Source organism: Pelobates fuscus, chromosome 1, assembly GCF_036172605.1.
Source record: "Pelobates fuscus isolate aPelFus1 chromosome 1, aPelFus1.pri, whole genome shotgun sequence".
NCBI classification, from domain to species: Eukaryota; Metazoa; Chordata; class Amphibia; order Anura; family Pelobatidae; genus Pelobates; species Pelobates fuscus.
Genome location: NC_086317.1, coordinates 202,979,115 through 202,998,907, shown reverse-complemented (window position 1 = coordinate 202,998,907; position 19,793 = coordinate 202,979,115). Strand labels below are relative to the sequence as shown.

The 19,793-nt window shown below is 40.7% G+C and overlaps 1 protein-coding gene across 1 annotated transcript; it reads right to left on the bottom strand.

Annotated features, from left to right (window-relative positions):
• Positions 1-419: 419 nt before the first annotated feature.
• LOC134591156 (DNA-binding protein inhibitor ID-3-like) lies at positions 420-2,746 on the bottom strand. Its single transcript, XM_063444448.1, has 3 exons — positions 2,194-2,746; positions 1,868-1,944; positions 420-1,215 (listed from the first exon to the last, which is right to left on the bottom strand). Exons 1-2 carry the CDS (start codon positions 2,503-2,505, stop codon positions 1,891-1,893), a joined length of 366 nt encoding a protein of 121 aa, XP_063300518.1. The 5' UTR covers positions 2,506-2,746; the 3' UTR covers positions 420-1,215; positions 1,868-1,890.
• Between the last annotated feature and the right edge of the window lie 17,047 nt (positions 2,747-19,793).

The window sequence follows — 19,793 nt, the reverse complement described above, 5'->3', positions numbered from 1 at the left end:
ACAAAAAGGACTTCTATAGTTTAACAGATATGCAATAGTGTAATAAAAAATAAAAAAAACCTGACTGACTTAACTTACATTAACCCCTTCTTAACCGCTAGCATTAGAAGCCATGATTCCCCCGATACTCCTGACACAAAAATGGCTTTTACCTGTTCAGTGCTCCAATCTCACCATATGGCAGCTAGTTGTAACATCACCGGTTTATTGAGTACATGTATATTTAATAGTTATTATAGGTAGCTAGTTTAAACACTTTGAAGGCACCAATCAATGTTGGTAACCCATTATATTGCAGAGTATTAAAACCAATGTATATTTATTGAACACAATGTAACATAGTGTAGGTCATTTTTTTTTTTTGCAGATTTATAAATGTTTGCATTTAAAATTAACATAAATAAACACGATTCAAATTATTAAAAATAAGTTTTTATTATTTACATAGACAAAAATATCAACTTTTATAAAAAGTTTTTTTGTTTTAACCAATAGACATGTAGAAACTGTGCAGTTCCAGTACAATTTCTCTATTTTAGAGAGAGGGAATTTACTCTGAGGACATAACCACAGATTTAAGGCTTTTATGCCTGTACAAAATATAAAATGATTTTGTCCATGACAAAAGATTCATTCTTTGTTTACAAAAAATATATATATACAGCTCATAACATTTTAAACGTCAATAGATATGGTCACCCTGGGCCTTAAAGGGTTAATATATCCGTTTAAAAGAAAAAACAAATAATTAGCTACCTTTTTTCAACAATAGTGATTCAAGTGGATAATAAAACAGCAGATGTGGCTGAATTGATACTTGGTTTTGGTCCATAGTTTTAGGTAGGAATGGCACAATAAGTTTGCCATTATTGATCTGCTGAGCAATTTAAGAGTTAAAAAAATAAATAAAATGAAAATAAAAATCTCGAATGTAAAAGTATGATAAAATAAAAAAAATAAAAAATAATGGATATGAACATATATAGTTCACCCCAGAATAGAAGTTATAAATAATTGTGTTGACTGGTTTTAAATTTGGGGTAGAAAAAAAATAAAAAAGAGAAAACATCTTAAAGTGTGTTATTTATGTAAAAAAATATTGTAATTGAAAGTCTTTTAATATTTCTGGATCTTCAAGGGTTAAATTATTTCGCATGTTGAACTCATTTGCTTCATGGAAAAAACTTTTTTTTCTTCTTCAACGATTCTCTGCACCTGCAGAAAAAGAGATATGCAATGTATCAATGTGAGTCACACCAAGGGAGGGAGGGGGTCAGACTGACTGGCGCCTGGAAGGAAATCAGCTATGCCTTCAGGCCTGATAACATCTTGGCTCAGCTAATTGTGTGAGAGTGACAGAGAAAGCCAGCTTCCTGCTCTCAGCCATTTCATCACTTCTCCACTTAATTAGTAAACACTCAACTACTTTGAACATTAACATTCCTACATTAGAACAAGAAGGACAATTACTTGACTACATTTCGTTTCTAGGGGTTTATTCACTTAACAGAAACCTGTATATTTGCAAATTTAAGACCAGAATAGTCACTGGTCATCCATCTTGTTGTTTATGGCCTAAATATTGCAATTTATTTTCCACTTCACTGTTTAGCCAATACGTTCTCTAAACTCCTGAATATGGTCTATCCAATACAGAAATAGTTTACAATCACTACACACACACACACACACACACACACACACACACACACACACACACACACACACACACACACACACACACACACACACACACACACACACACACACACACACACACACACACACACACACACATATATGAACCTGTAGTGATTGTAAACTATGCACAATCTGACCAGGAATTAAACGTTAAACACATGCTTACCATGATGGAGGTGGGGAGGTTGATCAGTGACAGATGCTGGCATCGCTTTTATTTGACCTCTCTGAGAATTCAGCTTTCTGGAACAGAAAACAAGAGGTGGTGGTTAGGATTGTATGACGGTATTGGTCAGAAAAGAGAAAGTGTCAAGGTCCCAAAAGTGAGAAAATGAGATTAAGGGGATAGATAATAAAGATGTGGAGGGCAGGTGATAGTGCCTTGTCATAAACAGGGCATCAGTGAGGAGCAGTTGATAAGAATCCCAGATCATGGAATACAGTCGTAAAGCACATGGATAGATATCATAGATTATCTAGATAGATAGATACCTGTAGACTGAGAATAGCGTTGCCCACGTTATGTTGTTTCTCTTCACCCAGGACAATTTGTAAGTCGAAGATATAGTCAATAACGTGCTGGAGGATCTCGACTTGACTTAGTTTGCTCCCCTGGGGGATCCCTGGCACCAGCTCTCTGAGTTTGGAGTAGCAGTCATTCATGTCATATAGAAGACCAACGGGCTCATCCACACCTGAAACCTTGTGGGTGCTGCCCCTGGCAATGCCCAGGCTCTGCTCAGACAAGCAGCAGACAGCTTGATAGCAGCTAGCCATGGATCTCACTGGGCTGATGGCTTTCATAGTTGGTGGTGATATTCTGCTTTTCCAAGCTTAAAATAAGTCGGCTGTTTCTTTAATTTGAATGTGTTACCACTGGCTCTTCAAGAATAAATCTTTCAGTCAGTCGATACAGAGCAAATAGCAGTTAGAATGTCCAGATGTGTCAACGTGAGTCTTGAAAGTTCTGAAGTCCAATTCAGAGGCGTGTGATTCAGTAGCAGATAATTTATCGATGAGGAGCTTTCTAAATGAGCGTGTGCTTGACAGTACTAGGCACTCACCTCACAGCCCTTTTTATAGGCCCTCTCCAGCACTCCCTCCCACAAGCAAATCAGCCCTCCCTCCTTATCCCCCACTGCTTCATAATATTGCGATAACAGCTGGTTGAACACTTTCAAACAGCTTATCCTAAGGGCTGGAGACAGTGTCATTAATGTCACAGAAAGAGGGACAGGGGGAGGTGGGTGGAGACTGATCCCTTACATGGCTTTGTATGTGTCTGAAAGCATTTTAATACAAGGGGAAAATGCTCATTTAGAGTCATGTATTTTTTATTTTTTTCGTGAGAACATAAAGTATGTCAATTGGTTTCTAAACAAGAACACGATTAGAATGATTTGTTTTCTTGTGTGTGAATAATTAGCGATGTCGTTAAGTTTAAACACATTAATAATGCACATAATGTAAAGAATATTAGGTTTATGAAAGCCAAAAAAAAAAGGAGGAATGCTAATGGAATATGACTGTTTTAAGTCTAAAAATACAAATGCATTTTTAAACAATTTGGTTTTTGTTGTAATAAATTGTTGTGTGTGTATGTGTATGTTCTGTATGTATGTGTATGTATATATATATATATATATATATATATATATATATATATATATATATACACATACATACACACACACACACACACACACACACACACATATATATATAGTTTTTTTGTTTTTTTGCTTTAAACATGCTGGATGTGTTCTCCTCAGTTGTTTCTAATCCATGTTTTCTAAAGTGTAAAATCCATTATTCTTTATTTTTTTTTCTCTCTACCCCCCTTCTCCCCCTCCTCCTCTCCCTCTCTGACCTCCAGACTTTCTGGCGTCTGGAATATTATCCTGTGACCAGGCAGGGAAAAGGCTGGGAACTGAATGAGCAAAACAGACTGACTACCTATATTATTCTTGGGATTAAATGTTTATCGTGTAAAGTGTGTGTGTGTATGTGCGTGTGTGTGTGTGTGTGTGTATATATATATATATATATATACACACAAACATATATTTAACACGATAAAACTTGTATATAAGTTTTACAGTATAAACATTTAATCCCAAAAATAATATAGGTATTTGCTACAATACAGGGCTACTAGCCAGTTAGAGTTCATATACATATATATATATATATATATATATATATATATATATATATATATATATATATATATATATATATATATATGATATGTATATCTTCAAGTTGGTGTGTGTATATATATGTTTGACACGCTATATAAATTCGATATAGTTACAGACATAGTGTGAGTTATTTGACTTTAAGTTAGTTTGTATTTGCGAGTAATTGCACATATACATTTTGGGTTAATACATTATAATCGTGTTAAGTATAACATTCCATTATTGGTTAACGTAGGAAAGAATGAAACAGCAGCAATAAGAGTTGCTATTGTTGTAATCCATACATATTTATAGTCTTTATGCTATGTAAACAATGCATACTGTATATGTGCCTGTGTGTTCATGATTACATGTTCACATTGCACTTTGTCCCACACACCCCTTCTTTCCCCTCGCAGACAGCCTGGCGCCAGTCCGTGACGTCACATCGCTGCTCCCCCTCCCTCCCGGGGACGCGTCTCCACTGGCAACCGTTCCACTGCAGAAAAGCCAACAAGAAGGAGCGATGGGGGCGTGGCCTCTGTCAAACAGCTGCAGCTGTGTAACTATGCTTAAACGGGCAACAGTGCCAGCAAGCTCCCAGGCAATCAGGCCTTCAGGCTCATTTAAAGCGGCTGCTGCCACTCAGCATACACACCTTTGCATACATACCCAGCTGCATATACAGACACTTAAGCTGGGAGATTGTCAATACAGCTGTGTATTAATGCTATGAGAATAATTTGTAACCCAGCTCAATAAACATACTGGTAGCAAAAAGTTTATCCTGCCACCCTTGGAAGAAACACAAATCCCGCTGAAATTGTAAATCTCACTATGCAAAAACTATGAATAACGCGTCCCAGTGGACTGAATATCCTAACAATTTTATATTTATACAAATCAGATGCAGTGCACAAAAAAAAATCCTAAAATATACTCTTAACAAGATAAAAAATATAGTTAATTTATGTTTGAACCAACTTGAAGCCATTGAGTACTATACCCGGCTACTAGCCAATTAGTTATCACAATGTGCGATAACCAACTTTTAGAGAATAAGGCAGCTATCACAAACTTATAGACTATTACTTATCAGAATATGTGGCTACTCATTTGTGACTAACCGCACTTTGGGTCTACAATTGTAGCTGGCAAGCCAGTTATCACAATATGTGGCTACTAGCGTGTAGCCAGTCACCCAGACATTAAAATATGGAATGTTAAGTGGGCTCCAGGATATATGAAGTAGTTTCCCGTTTCAGACAGCACCAACAAAAATTTACATCACAAAATTACTTATGGGATTGTTGGAGAAACTACCAAGGGCTTGTTAATTTCATGCAACAGTTGGACTGTAACTTCTGCTGTTATAATGAATAACCCAATTAGTGATCCATTTCATTAAACCAAAAACAAAACAAAAAAAAAGTACTATGATGTGTGCAAAAACAGACATGCAAGTTGAAACACACCTGAGGGGTGCATAACTCCAATTTCAAGAGTTACTAGGGCAGGATTCTTGCTCAACAAGTGTGTCAGTCAAGATAAATTAGGTGTTCCAGGTGTTAGTATAAAATGTCTTTACATGTGTCTTGTAAATTGAATTTCTGTAGTTTAGTATTTTTCTACCCTTTTCTAACTGAATACGAGTGCACATTTTCTAACATACCATTAAAACAAGCTTTCAAGTACATTTTCTCTGTGCTAAATAGAGTGACTATGTTTAACAGATCACTTTTTATATTGTATACCACCTATTGTGCATATTATAGAACCTAAACTATGCTATTAAATGGTAACTCACCACCTATAATACAAAAAAGTCTGTTAAACATTTACAAATGAACAGAACAAATATTTTTTCCCACTTTTAATATATATATTTTATTTATTTATAAAAAATATTTTACCAGGAAGGATACATTGATATTTCTCCCTTTTTAAGTATGTCCTGGGTCAACTATATACTTTCTGTTGATACTTTTCACATGCCCATGAATATGATAGAGGCTATTCTCTGGTTTTATCAGAAATACCCAATGGAATGCATATACTCCTGGCTGAGGAATTACTATTATTATTGCCATTTATATAGCGCCAACAGATTCCGTAGCGCTTTACAATATTATGAGAGGGGGTATTTAACTATAAATAGGACAATTACAAAAAAAACTTACAGGAACGATAGGTTGAAAAGGACCCTGCTCAAACGAGCTTATAGCCTACAGGAGGTGGGGTATAAAACACATTAGGACCAGAAAAAGCAATCAAATAAGGTGGGAGTGAAGCAGAGCTGGAGGAGAGAGTAGAGTGCTGCCCTTTAGGAGAGAGCAAGAGACAGGTGTGTGAGGTAGAGGCTACTCTGGGAGGCCACAATCTTTCCTTAAGAGATGGGTTTTAAGGCACTTCTTAAACGATTGGATTGAAGACAAGGGGAGAGTCTGATGGCAGTAGGTAGGCTATTCCATAGTAAGGGAGTCGCCCGCGAGAAGTCCTGCAAGCGTGAGTTGGCCGTACAGGTGTGAGCAGCCTACAGGAGAAGTTCACGGGCAGAGCGGAGAGAAGGGGCATACCTATGGATCTGTGGAGAGATATAAGAGGGGCTAGAATTGTTCAGTGCTTTATAGGTAGGGGTTAGCACTTTGAATTGACTCCTATAGGATACAGGAAGCCAATGTAAGGACTGACAGAGAGGTGAGGTGTGAGAGGACCGACTAGAGAGGAAAATCAGTCTGATGGCAGCATTCATTACAGACTGTAGCTGGGCAATACGGCTTTTAGGAAGACCAATTAGGAGAGGGTTACAATAATCTATGCTAGAGCATGGGCAAGCTCCTTGGTAGCATCTTGCGTAAGAAAGGGGCGGATGCGGGCTATGGTTTTAAGATGGAATCTACAGGATTTGGCAACATAATGAATGTGAGGCTCAAAGGTGAGGCCAGAATCAAGTATGACGCCAAGACAGCGCGCTTGCAAGGATGGACTTAGGTGGGTACCACTAACTTGAAGGGAGAGCGAAAGAGGAGGATCAGTATTAGCAAGAGGAAAGACAAATGCTCAGTTTTAGAGAGATTGAGTTTCAGAAAGCAGAAGGGCATTGTACTCTAGTGAATCATTGGTAGGGAATTAGGAGGATTGATAGAATATTCATTTTTAAATTTAGGAATCCCATTGGCGCCACCCAGATCGAAGACTAGAGATAGGGAAACTGAAAAACCTTAAAGAATATATCTAAATGTGGAGAAATCAGCAAGAGCTTTCTTTTGAATGCTACAGTGGTTGATCAGATTTGTAATTTCTAGTATTCTGTATTATCATTCAACTGTGCTTTTAACACTTATTTGCTATTGAAAGCAGTACCTCTGTTAGAGCACATGTTTCAATCCTTATCTTAGTCACCAATATAAGCAAGTGAGACAAAAATATGTGAAATGTAATTACTTGTAAAATTAAGTAGTATTTCCTGTTTTCAGTGCAGATGGTGAAGATTTTCAAGATTGTAGGGTGCCAGACTCTACCCATGATGATATTTGACTTTACCCCTATCCCTATGATACCCCATTTCCTGACCTGCTGTACTTTCCCAACTTAATCTCATACTCTCCACCTCTGAATCATGCTTTTTTCAATATCTTAATAGTAATATCAAAGGTGTATTTTTATTTTTTTTATGTAAAATGTCAAGCTAATCCTAAAATGGAAACCATATCAATAGTCTTTGCAACTGCCTCTCGGTATTAATTTTTTTTTTTTTTATTATTATTGCAACAATAACAAGTGTTCCATTGAACAAGTTTCCACTATTCAAATTCATTCTATTGGCTGTAGACTATCAAGAATGGTTTATTAGTATGGCAAAATGGGGTTCCTCCCTTTGGTGGTCAGACATTTGGCATCTCTCATATAAGTGTTGCTTATATTTAATAGTGCCTGCATATCATTTCATATTTTGGAGAGAGAAATCTGTGATGGCTGTGATTCTGCATCTCTACTCTTTTTAATTTGACGCCATGTACAGATCCATTTTGTTCAGACACATACTGGAAATAAATATCAAAATAAGTGAGTACCACTAGAGAACCCTGAGACCACACAGGACACACGCCACAGACCCACGGACATCGCCAGATAGTCAAGGGACCACACGAAGAACATACCGTTGCGCCCCTCCCCCACCGCCACACCACAAACAGTTGAGGATGGAGCATGATCCCCCAGGTGTGCAACAGAAAAGACACCACACATGGGATGACACTGACGACATGACCCTAGACACCTCGATACACACACACACATGACCACCACACAAAAACCGCCTACACCACGGCCTAAATCTATGCCAAACGAAACCTGAATCCAGTCAGGCAAAGAAACACCAGTACCCCTCAAAGCTACCTTGAAACGATCGAACCTCAGCAACATCAGCAAGAATACCAACACAGGGCGGATCAGTACGCCCACACTAGGCAGACCGCAACACAGGAACACCAACTCACGGGAGTAGACATAGACAGGCGAATACACATTAGCAGCACATAGCCAGGCCATGTTAGGAGGGCAATTAAATTGTTAATATGAATCAATGCAATACATATTCATGATATACGTTGAACACTCAGTTTGCCTTGAGACCTGCTTGTCTCTCTCTCTATTGTTACTCAGGAGATCTGCGAATCTCGACTGACTAATTGTTATACTGTTTACCTGAAACCTGCGCGTTTCTCCACATTTCATCCCTTCTTTCAAAAATTTGAGAAAATCTCAAAAAGATATTTACAAAAAAAAAAAAAGTGAGTACCTATCCTGATTTTTCAGCCATATAATTGTTTATTCACCACCATTCACTGTTTAGAAAATAAGCTCCATTGAGTAAAGGTGATAACAAATTACTTTGACAGATAGATTCAATATGCTTTGAGAACTTTACATTCAACATCTTAAAGTGGTACTGTTATTTTTCCTTTCCTTATACCCTTTGTATCTTAAAGGACTACTAAAGTCTTGAGAGAACAGTAAGAACAAATATCAGTGAATCAAACATTATTACTAATGTTTTGTGGATTTAAATTGTGAATAAATTATCATAGGTTGTCATTTGTATCACTTCACTTGAACTAGGGCTAAATATAAAATATTGTTTTCTACAATTTGTGTGAATGTGTCTGTGCAATGTAAAGTATACTTATCAAACCAGCAACATGATTTTCATTTTTTTTGCACAAGTTTTGTTTTTGTTTATTCTTAACGTTACAATGGGTATAGTATGAAACTGAACATTTCATATACTCTTGGCAGTGGTATAAATCAAACTGAGTTAATGATATCTGTGATTAAGAAACACTGGCCTGAAACAAATGTAATTTTCCAATGAACAGACAACCAATCAATTAACTTTCTGCATATACCACTAAATTGTCTCGTCATGCTTATTGTCTTAGAAGTCTGACCCATCAATGGCCCTCTGGAAGTAGATGGATGATCCCAGTTTATAGGCCTCAGCTAACTCTTAGGGAATAGCTGAACATACAATAGAAGTACAGTATGTATGGCAGTACCGGGCCAGCTGTGGGCCTTAGGGCCGAACGGTGGTTACAAAGTCTTTCCTGTGCCCCTTAGCCTTTGGTTCATGTAGAAATCTATTAGACTTGCTGACATGACATCATTGATAATGGATACCATTTAGAATATTATAGATGAGCAAGCATGAGAAATTGGCTTCCTAAAAGTTATTCTATTTTGTGTAACAATGTATACATTAGCTAAATCTGTAATTAAATATTACATATTTGAGTGAAGGATACCAAGGAAACATTTCTAGGTTTAGATATGTACCTTATAAATAAACAATAGGATAGACTGTTTGACTAGGGACCTTCCTGTCTCTGTTGATGATTTTGCTTGTCAATAACTTATTATGTAAGATTGTAAAACAGCGTGGAATATGTTGGTTCTATAAGAATTGTAAGAAATATAATAATATTTGATTATTTTGTAGTCAGTGTATGCCAAAGATTTAATATAAGAAGTAGTGAGGCTATAATTAATGTTCCACGCAGGCCTATAGCTTATACTAGTTATAACTAAATGTAGCATTGCAAATATGTTTGAACTACATTTCCCAGAAGCCTCATCCAACTATGGCTATTAGTTACCTGTGTGTGTATGTATATATCCCTTCTGCTGCTGAACAGCATGTATAAAAGTATGTAGAAATGTACATATGGCTCGTGAAAATATAGCCAAGGTGGCGTCAATATTTACAAAACATTTACAGTTTTTATGGTCTCAATGGCATTGCCAACTGCTGGCCGTTCTGAAAGCCCACAGTTTCTTGGATTTCACTGGCATATAAGTAGAGAAAACATTTATATGGTTTTACTGTAACAGTAACCAGCTCAATTCCAGTGGTTAGAGATGTTGTTTTATATTGCCAGTTACATACGTTAAGTTTTGGGTAACACTTCCCTTAATCTGAAGAAATATTCACCACCCAGATTGCCATAATTTATTACCTGTAATGGCTAGAAATCTCACTAATATATGGCTCTGTTAATGCTAAATGATTACCTCAAAGCTATTTACTAAAGTGTGTATAGTAGAGAATTGACCAGGGAATTTAAAGGTTTAGGTCAAAAAAGCTAATGTGAAAAGAAGCTTGGAGATATTATTATATGTACCTATTGTTTGGTCGAAAATGTACATTTCCTGACCAGTTACTCACAATTCATAATTTAGTAAATAAACCTGTTTTACTACATATATTGACAAAGTTACAGAGACATAACAAAGGGATTGGAAAATTTACGGTAAGTTAAAAAGTACATTTGTAAACATTCTCTCATCTGTTCTTCAAATTTGGCCTTTATTTTACAATTTACCTTTTAATAATTAAACCCCCTTGAAATCTTTGACACATGTAACTAAGCATTATACACTTGGATCCTAAAACTTCCAAAACACCCCATGAAACTTCATTAAATAGATTAATTAAAAACAATAATGCAATCAACCAGTTGCTAACATGTAAATGAGAAATAAACCATAGAAACTCAGTCTGCTGAAACAGCACTGCCATGAAAATGTCTCATGAGCACAAACAGTTAAAGCATTGCTCCTTCCTCTCAGCTCATAGCTCTCCCCTCCCTGCTGGGCCCAGGTGCTGGGAGGGACACTGAACAATGCAGAGGCCGGCGTCAGTCTGTCTGCTGCCCGGCTACCCCCCTCCCTGCCTTGCTGCAGCTGCGCTGGGACCCCGCCCCCCAGCTTGCTTCAGACCCCACAAAGAGATCTTTATATGGGGCAGAGAAGGTTTCTAAGAGTGGGACCAAGTATCTCTACTTAGGGTGAACATGTTAGAACACTGAATTATGTTACTAAGTATCTGCATTTTGATAAACAACATTCTGCACTGTATAATGAGACTGAGTACCTAGACTCTGGCAATGAGCTAACCACACTGTGAAGCTATGCTAAGTTTCTATGCACTGACAGTGGATAACAATGCACATGCTGTCCTGTATAGTAATGTAGATTACTTATAGTGGGGCACCGATAAAGACCATGCTGTACTGCATAATAATGCTGAGTATCTGTAAGCCAATAGTAAGAATTAATTTTGAAAAGTAGACCATGTTATCCAATAAGCACAGAACTGAACATATTAAAACCCAAATTGCAAACATTATACTAAAATATGTTAACCGAAAAACATATTACACAAACGTAACCTAGTCACAGCTTGGCAATTTTTGCCTCAGTTTTGCCATTTTAATTTTAATTTGCTACAATTCGAAGTTTGATGAATGAATAAATAAATAAATAAATAAATATTGAGTATCATTATAGCATCATAGTGTTGGTGCTACATGCATACAATCATAATACCTGTATGTACTGAATGTATTGGAGTGTATTATTAAAATGTATATCATAGCAATGTCACAGTGCTGTTACCCTGCATGCTTAAAGGGACACTAGGGGCACCAAAATAACAATGTAAGTGAAGTTGTTATAGTGCCAGGGGTTAAGCTGCTCCAAAGTTGCCTCCAGCAGCGATGTTCACTCCCCCATGTGGGCATCGGGCTTATGACAACCAGGCAGGGATGTCGCATATTGGCTGAGAGTCAAGTTACGCTCTCAGCCAATCAGTGACTCCACATTCACAAAACTGGCTTGGAAAGAAATGTACCTTTTCCAAGCCAGTTTTGCGAATGGGGAATCACTGATTGGATGAGAGTGTCAGCTGAACGATCTCAACCAATCACTCCGCACTTCCAGAATCTGAAAATTCAGAAGCAGGATGGCGTCTGTGGGGAAGTGGACATCGCTGCTAGAAGCAACTTTGGGGTTGAGAACTGTTTAACTTCTTGAGGTATGAATGCCTCCGGGAATCTTGTGCCACCATAACAAATGTATTTAGATGAAGTTGTTGTGGTGTCTGGAATGTACCTTGAAAGTAGTGGCGTGTAGTGTTGGAACTATAGCAACACACAGGGACCTGATCTCTGGGCCTGCCACGAGGACCTTATCAACAGAGTCTTTGAACACTTCTGGTCGCAGTTCTGGGCCAAGCTTAAAGAACTGGCGCAGAGACAAGCACATACAGAAGTCTCTTAACAAACTACTGCAGCTATCAACCTGAGGCCTGCACTGCACCGCAAAGCCGAGATGCTGACCATGAAGAAGCAAAGAGGGAGGACGCAGAAGGCACCCTGACTCAGGAGACAGCACCCTGTGATCCGCTGTTGCCTACCTCAGTCCGTACAGGGAAATTTTCCCAAGCACAGATTACATTCTCGGATAGTGTGTACTTAGCATTCCCATGCCAAGTACACACTATCTGAGAATGTAATCTGTGCTTGGGAAAATTTCCCCGTATGACCTGAGAGAAACTCCTGAAGCCTTATCTAGACCATCAACCAGATACAAAAGGACCAAGTACTGGACTGTGCTGGGGCCTGGGGATGGTGGGGTAGAAGTGCAGGGGAACAGTCTCGTAATACACCACCAGGAGGGCTGCATTGGTTAATGGGCAGAGGGTGACCACTCTCGTTGGGAGTGGGCCAGGGCTCCTCCTTCTTTTAGGACCACCAAGGCTCATACTGGGCAGAGTAATGTACCCCTGAACGGTCATTTACTCACCATAAGCTTTTAGTATCCAGTCATATACTTGTTTAGCTCGCATTTGTTTATTTTGAATAGATGGCATCAGTGGTATCATAATCTATGATAGCATAGCATGTTTTATATAGCTACTTTTTATTCCTATTTCCAAAAAATTGTGCTGTTTTGTGGCATGTGACACTAGTGTTTTATACTAGCTGTCATTATTATGATTCTCGGTGCTGTTGTGGCAAGAAAAGCGATTTTGTTATCTGTGCACAACAAAAATAAAGAATTATTAAAAAACAAAACAAAAAAACTATTCCACTCGTGAGATGCTTCCTCATATCAGTTTTGCTCCCCCTCCGGAAGATCATTAGTACTGAACGATACAATACTTCTCAGAATCATTGCTATGCAAGGCGCATGCACATCTTCTCAATGCTTCTCTTTGATGAGACGTCATATCTTTTTTTTGTGCTGGGGTGCAGAGCCGTCAGGAACACAATCTGCTGGCTCTCTGACAGTGCAACCAAGACACTTTATAGCATTGCAGATTTCTTTGAAAGTGGCACTTTTATAAAGTGGGAAAAAGGGACACTATGTTTAGACTTGTAACTGTGGAAAAATTTGTTTTGGCTCAACCATTTCTTACGAAACTAAAACTATTTTTGGGAAGGACTAATTTTGTGCATGTTCGGCTTGTCAGAATTTCTTCCACTGAAAAAGATTCGGGAAAACTAATCAGACAATCCAAAAGGGCATGAAAAACATTAAATATATTTTGTAGTAATCAACTAAGAAAAAGTAACCAATAGAGGGTAAAAGAAGAGAGCAGTAATACATCTATATTTATATAGATTGAATATATAAGTATATAAATCTACATTGTTTCTCCTTTTTTTGCCCTTTGTTGATCACTTCTCACTTAATCTGTGAATAAAATTACATTTTTTTTACTTGTTTTATCATCAATTATCTATTTTTGCATGCCATGGATGGAACTCTTAATCAAAAAACAAAAGAAAAGGAGCTTGTCCATTGGGCAAGTTGTTTGTTTTTGGTGATGTGTTTATATGGCGTTTAGGAAATTGGGAATTCGGATGATCACCCAATTGTCCCAGATTAGGATACATTGTAGTTCGTAACATAATAAACAAAGTCTAACTATGGTAACACCAGCAAGATGAAGTGCTTGAGGGCATTGGAGCATTCCTTTAAAACTTCACTCAAGTGACCACTTGCTTTTCTAAATTTACAGTATTGAAGGTACATTTTAATGGATAGTAAGAAGTGACATACAGGGCCGGCTTTAGGGGTGTGTGAGCTGTGTGGCTGCACAGGTTGCCATGGCAGCAGAGGCGCAAGGCGCTCTCACACGCAGGGGCAGAGTTTTTAAAAATGTCCGCAAGTAAAAAAGCATGGGCGGAGCTAAATATAATGTGGGCGGCACATAATGAGAATCAGGGGCAGAGCTAGATGCGACCTGAACACGCTGTCTGGTTACTGCTGCACACTGAAGGAGAAGCAGGGAGAAGTCCCTGCTTCCCCAACATATAGACACCAGGGACTGCAATGCCTCCACTTTCTCCCCCAGTGACCACAGTGTGAGACTGTCTGCATGAAACTGTGTGTGTGTAACTGCCTGTAACGGTGTGTGTGTGTGTGACGGTCAGGGCCGGTGCAAGGATTTTTAGCTACACAGGCGAAGATGCATTTTGCTGCCCCCCACCCTCCCATCAAAAAAAAAAAATATGCATCTTCACTTGTGTGTCTTATTGTAGCCCCCCCCTTTTAATTTCTTACCTCTTTTATGCTCTAGTGTATTTTATTCCCCCTTTAGTGTATTTTATAATCCCTTTGTATGTATCTTACTTCACCCAGCCCCTTTGTGTGTCTCTTCCCTCCAGCCCCTTTCTGTGTCTCTTTCTTACCCCAGCCCGTTTCTGTGTTTCCTTCTTACCCCAGCCCCTTTCTGGGTTACTTTCTTACCCTAGCCCCTTTCTTTATGTCCTTCTCAACCACAGTCCCTCTGTGTGGCTCTTTTTTTTCCCTCAGTCCGGTTTGTTTGTCCCTCCCCTCCAGATCCCTTTGTGTGTCTTTCCTTCCAAGCCACAGGCACACAGTCATAAAAGACACACAATCAAAGTCATACAAACATAGACATAATCATAGAGACATACAGACACACAGGCAGAGACATACACACATACAGAGACATCCATACATACAGAGACATCCATGCATACAGAGGCATACTGTCATACAGACACATACATACATACATACATTCAGGCATACAGAGACATACATGCATACAGAAACACATATACAGAGACATAAAGGCATACAGAGACATACATGCATACATACAGAGACATACATACATAGACATATAGACATACATACATACATACAAAGACATTTACAATTACATACTTACATCAGTTCAACTTGGTCCCTGTGGTGCAATTCTGTCCAGTCTGTGGGTCAGCCACGCTGTGTGGTACACAGGGAGCAGGGATATGATGTCATTCATATCCCCGCCCCCTCCACATAACCTGCGGTAGAAACCAGGGTGGGAAGCTGGGCGGGCAGAGGCTGCGCTCGGAGACGCTACAAGTAGTAACCAGCTGGAGGGGAGTGCAGTGTGCTTCCCTCCAGCCAGACAGCCTGACATTGCACTCCCAGGGCCGGTGCGCTCTAAGTCGGCCGCCTGGGCCACCTTATGGTAGCGCCGGCCCTGGTGACGGTCTGCCTGTAACTACGTGTGACTGTCTGCCGGTAACTGCGTGAAACTGTCTGCCTGTAACAGTGTGTGTGTAACTGTCTGCCTGTAACTCTGTATGTGTAACTGCCTGTAACTCTCTCTCTCTCTCTGTGTGTGTGTGTGTGAGATGGTCTGCATTTAACTGTCTGCATGAATGTCTGACTTTAACTGTCTGTGTGTGACTGTCTGCTTGTAACTGTGTTTAAATAGCTGACTGTGTGTGTGTAACTGTCTGTAACTGTTTGTGTGAACTGTCTGTAACTGTGTGTAACAGCCTGTAACTGTGTGCATGTGTGTCACTGTGTGTGGCTGTAAGTAACTGTGTGTATGACTGTCTGCCTGTAATTCTGTGACTGTGTATAACTATGTGCATATGACTGTGTGTGTGACTGTGTGCATGTGACACTGCAAAAATAAGTAGGCCTACATGCATTTAAAAATAAAAATCTGAATTAAATACCCATCACAAATATCGACACAGTCAATACACACATATATCACACACAGTCAATAAAACCATAACAAATATCACACACAAAAGCAGAGACACAGATCAGATTCAGCATTCAGCCGTTAAGCATGATATCCTCCATGCAAAGTAACAACAGGGACGGAAAAATAAATATTTGTTGTTTAAATTTTTTTTTAATAAAGCCCCTAAACAAACTCGACACCCCTATACACACACGCTAAACATGGGTGAGGGGGTGTGACCAGGGAGTGGTGCTATGAAGATTTTTGGCACAGGGTGCCTAAAGGCCTGAGGCCGGCCCTGTTGACAAATAATAATCACAAACACCTATTGAAAATGCTATACTTTGTACTGGTTCAGAGTCTCTGTGCACCTGCAGTGAATTCACAGTGCTAGTTAAAGGGACTCTCCAGTGCCAGGAAAACAAACCGTTTTCCGGGCACTGCAGGTCCCCTCTCCCTCCCACCCCCCATCCCAGGTTGCTGAAGGGGTTAAAACCAGTGTCCCTCTGCACTGGTTCAGGGTCTGCCCACGCTCCTCCCCGCCAACGTCATCCGGCTTGGGAGATCTATTGCGCATGCGCGGCCGGCGACAGGGGAGACCTAATGCGCATGCGCGGCAATGCCGCGCACTCGCATTAGACCTCCCCATAGGAAAGCATTGAAAATGCTTTCAATGCTTTCCTATAGGGATTTAGCAACGCTAGAGGTCCTCACATAGCTTGAGGACGTCCAGCGACGCTATAGCACAGGGAATCTGTGCTATAAACCCGGAATTGCCCTCTAGTGGCTGTCTTGTAGACAGCCACTAGAGGAGGAGTTAACCCTCCAAGGTAAATATTGCAGTTTATGAAAACTGCAATATTTACAGATGCAGGGTTAGGGTAGTGGGAGTTGGCACCCAGACCACTCCAATTGGCAGAAGTGGTCTGGGTGCCTGGAGTGTCCCTTTAATGTAAACAAAAATGTAAACATACAGTGTCTTCCACTAATGTTTGCACCCTTGGAATAAATATGAGCAAAGAAGGCGGTGACAATTTGTCTTTTTTGTTTAGCCTTTTGATCTTTTGTTAAAAAAAAAATACACAAAAATACTCTCATGGATATAAAACAATTGCAAGCACAACACAAAACATAATAAATCTTTGTTAAATATATGTGTAGCACAATTATAGACACCCTTTTAGTCAAAGGTAACAGCTCTGGTAACATTGTCTTCTCCTATAATGTCTATAATGTTTGGAGAATACATAGCAAGGGATTTGAGACGGTCCCTCCATACAGAATCTCTCCAGATCCTTCAAATTTCAAGGTCAACGTTGGTGGATTCTCCTCTTCAGTTCACCACACAGGTTTTCAGGGCATTGGGATGGCCTAGAAGGCCCTTGATTTTGTAGTCAGTAAACTATTTTTTTTTTTGTCAATCTTTCTTTTATTGAGGCATATGATTATGGTGGTACAGAATAAAGAGAGGGAGACTTGCAGGGGTTATACAGGTTAGGGACAGCATAACAAAGTACAGTATCTCCTAGACTTATCAGCCTCATTTTATATGTATATAAACAAGCTGAAAACATTAATTTGTGAAAACAGGTGGACAGTACTATATGTCTTAGTATTCGAGTTTAAGTACACGCTAGGAATCGTAGGATCCGATTGGCTACATGCTAGAGTATTATATAACATTAATTTGTGAAAACAGGTGTACAGTAATATATGTCTTAGTATTAGAGTTTAAATACATGCTAGGAATCATAGGATCCGATTGGCTACATGCTAGAGTATTATATATTTACGGTTGTTTTCAACTGAAGCTTAAGGCACAAGTAGTGTGGACTCATTAGCAGTATAAGTATGTATGTAATTAAGGATCATATGGAAGCAGGGGCGTATTAGCCGCGAGGCAAACAACGCATTTGCCTTGGGCGGCATTTTTCAGGGGGCGGCAAATAAAGCCGCCCCCAAATGCCCAGGGCAAATGCCTTGTTAGCCTTGCGGCTAACAAGGCATGCTGGGCGGCCGGCGGGCTGCTGGGAAGTGCGGGTAGGTGGGCGGCCGGCGAGGGAGCACTTCCTCTGAGCGGTCTGCTCAGCTCCCTCGCGCGCCGCAGAGTGAGGCTGGGAGCCGGAATATGACGTCATATTCCGGCTCCGCCTCCCAGCATCGATCTGCGGCGCGCGAGGGAGCTGAGCAGACCACTCAGAGGAAGTGCTCCCTCGCCGGCCGCCCACCTACCCGCACTGCCCAGCAGCCACTGGACCACCAGGGAGACAGATACCCCCCCCCCCCCTAGGGCAGCACAAAACCAGGATACACCACTGTATGGAAGTTCACGTTGCTTATGGCGATATATGCAGGACTCGCTTTGAGCTTATTAGGAAAACAGGTAAGACATGCTAGGTTTACACCAGGTACGGACTGAGGCTTAAGACCTATTAGTAGCATTTGCAGTATGGACAGTGGATACGTGGGACTCAGCTGTGTAAGATGTACATTGCATGGTTTATGCGTCAGCTAGGTAGTAAATCATCAATCTTGTTAGACTTGGCAAAACTAGGCTGTGTTTGATACACCCATGGGGCAGCAGCATCAATGATTTAGTCATTGGAACAAGGCTCATTACTATCAGGTTAATAGCATGGAGGAAAGATTGAAGGATAGAATTGGAGCTGTTTACAGGAATATAACTGCTAGATTAGTGAGGTGAGAGTGCATCAGGGTGATAGTTAAGAGTGCGTAGATAGCCAGCAATAAACATATAGAGCATGCTTTGCCCTAGCCAATGCTATCTCTGCCCGCTGAGCCCATAGGGTTTGAGCAGTTACGTTTTTGAGGCCCAAGTCCCAGCCATGGTAAGTAATATGGCTATTGCCAGTGAGTCCATTGCTGTCCGAGTCTGCGGTCGTCCTGGTTCGCAGGGTGTTGCACTGTATCTCGGGGTGAGTGCCGCTTGCTGTTTAGCTGGGTGGTAGAACAGCCCCAAGCAACTGATCATCCCGGTGTCGTGGCGACTCTGCGTCCGGGGCCGCCGTTCTTCGGCCTGAGGCCTTAGTGGGGGCTCGTGTGCGATCACCATTGGTCCCATCAACAGGACCGTGGTCCCCGGGTTCCATCGGGTGCCGGCTTTCCCCCGGGGGTATGGCGCGCTCTGGAGGGGTACCTCCCGGTGAGCTCCCAGCTCAGAAGAAGGGGGAGCGGTCTCTTCCGCCGGGCCGTCCACGTGGGTGGTGTTTCGTGCCGGGTTATCAGCGCCATGCCTCTGGAGTGTCTCCCTATGCAGGCGTTGCTGTGAGGTACGGGTCGCTTGGTACAAGTTGCCGTTGGGTAGACTGTGTCCGGATACCGCCATGGGCTCTGCGGTGCGGTTCCCGCGCGCCCAGCATCCGCCATCTTGGGTTTGGGCCCGATGGTTCGACGGGGTCTCCGGGCATGGCTCTGGGGCATGGACCGGGATCACCCCCCCAGTCCAGAGGGGGGGGTACCGGGGCCGGGTCCGCCGTGATCCATGTTCATATCAGGCTCCGTTGGGCAGGATAGTGCAGTGGCGGCCGTCCACTCCACTC

What these genes read in the sequence shown, in the direction of transcription:
- LOC134591156 (XM_063444448.1), bottom strand. Translation starts at nt 2,505, where the DNA reads ATGAAAGCCATCAGCCCAGTGAGATCCATGGCTAGCTGCTATCAAGCT. An exon ending in ACGCTATTCTCAGTCTACAG is followed by an intron (nt 1,945 to 2,193) that starts GTATCTATCTAT and finishes TTTCTGTTCCAG; the next exon opens with AAAGCTGAATTCTCAGAGAG.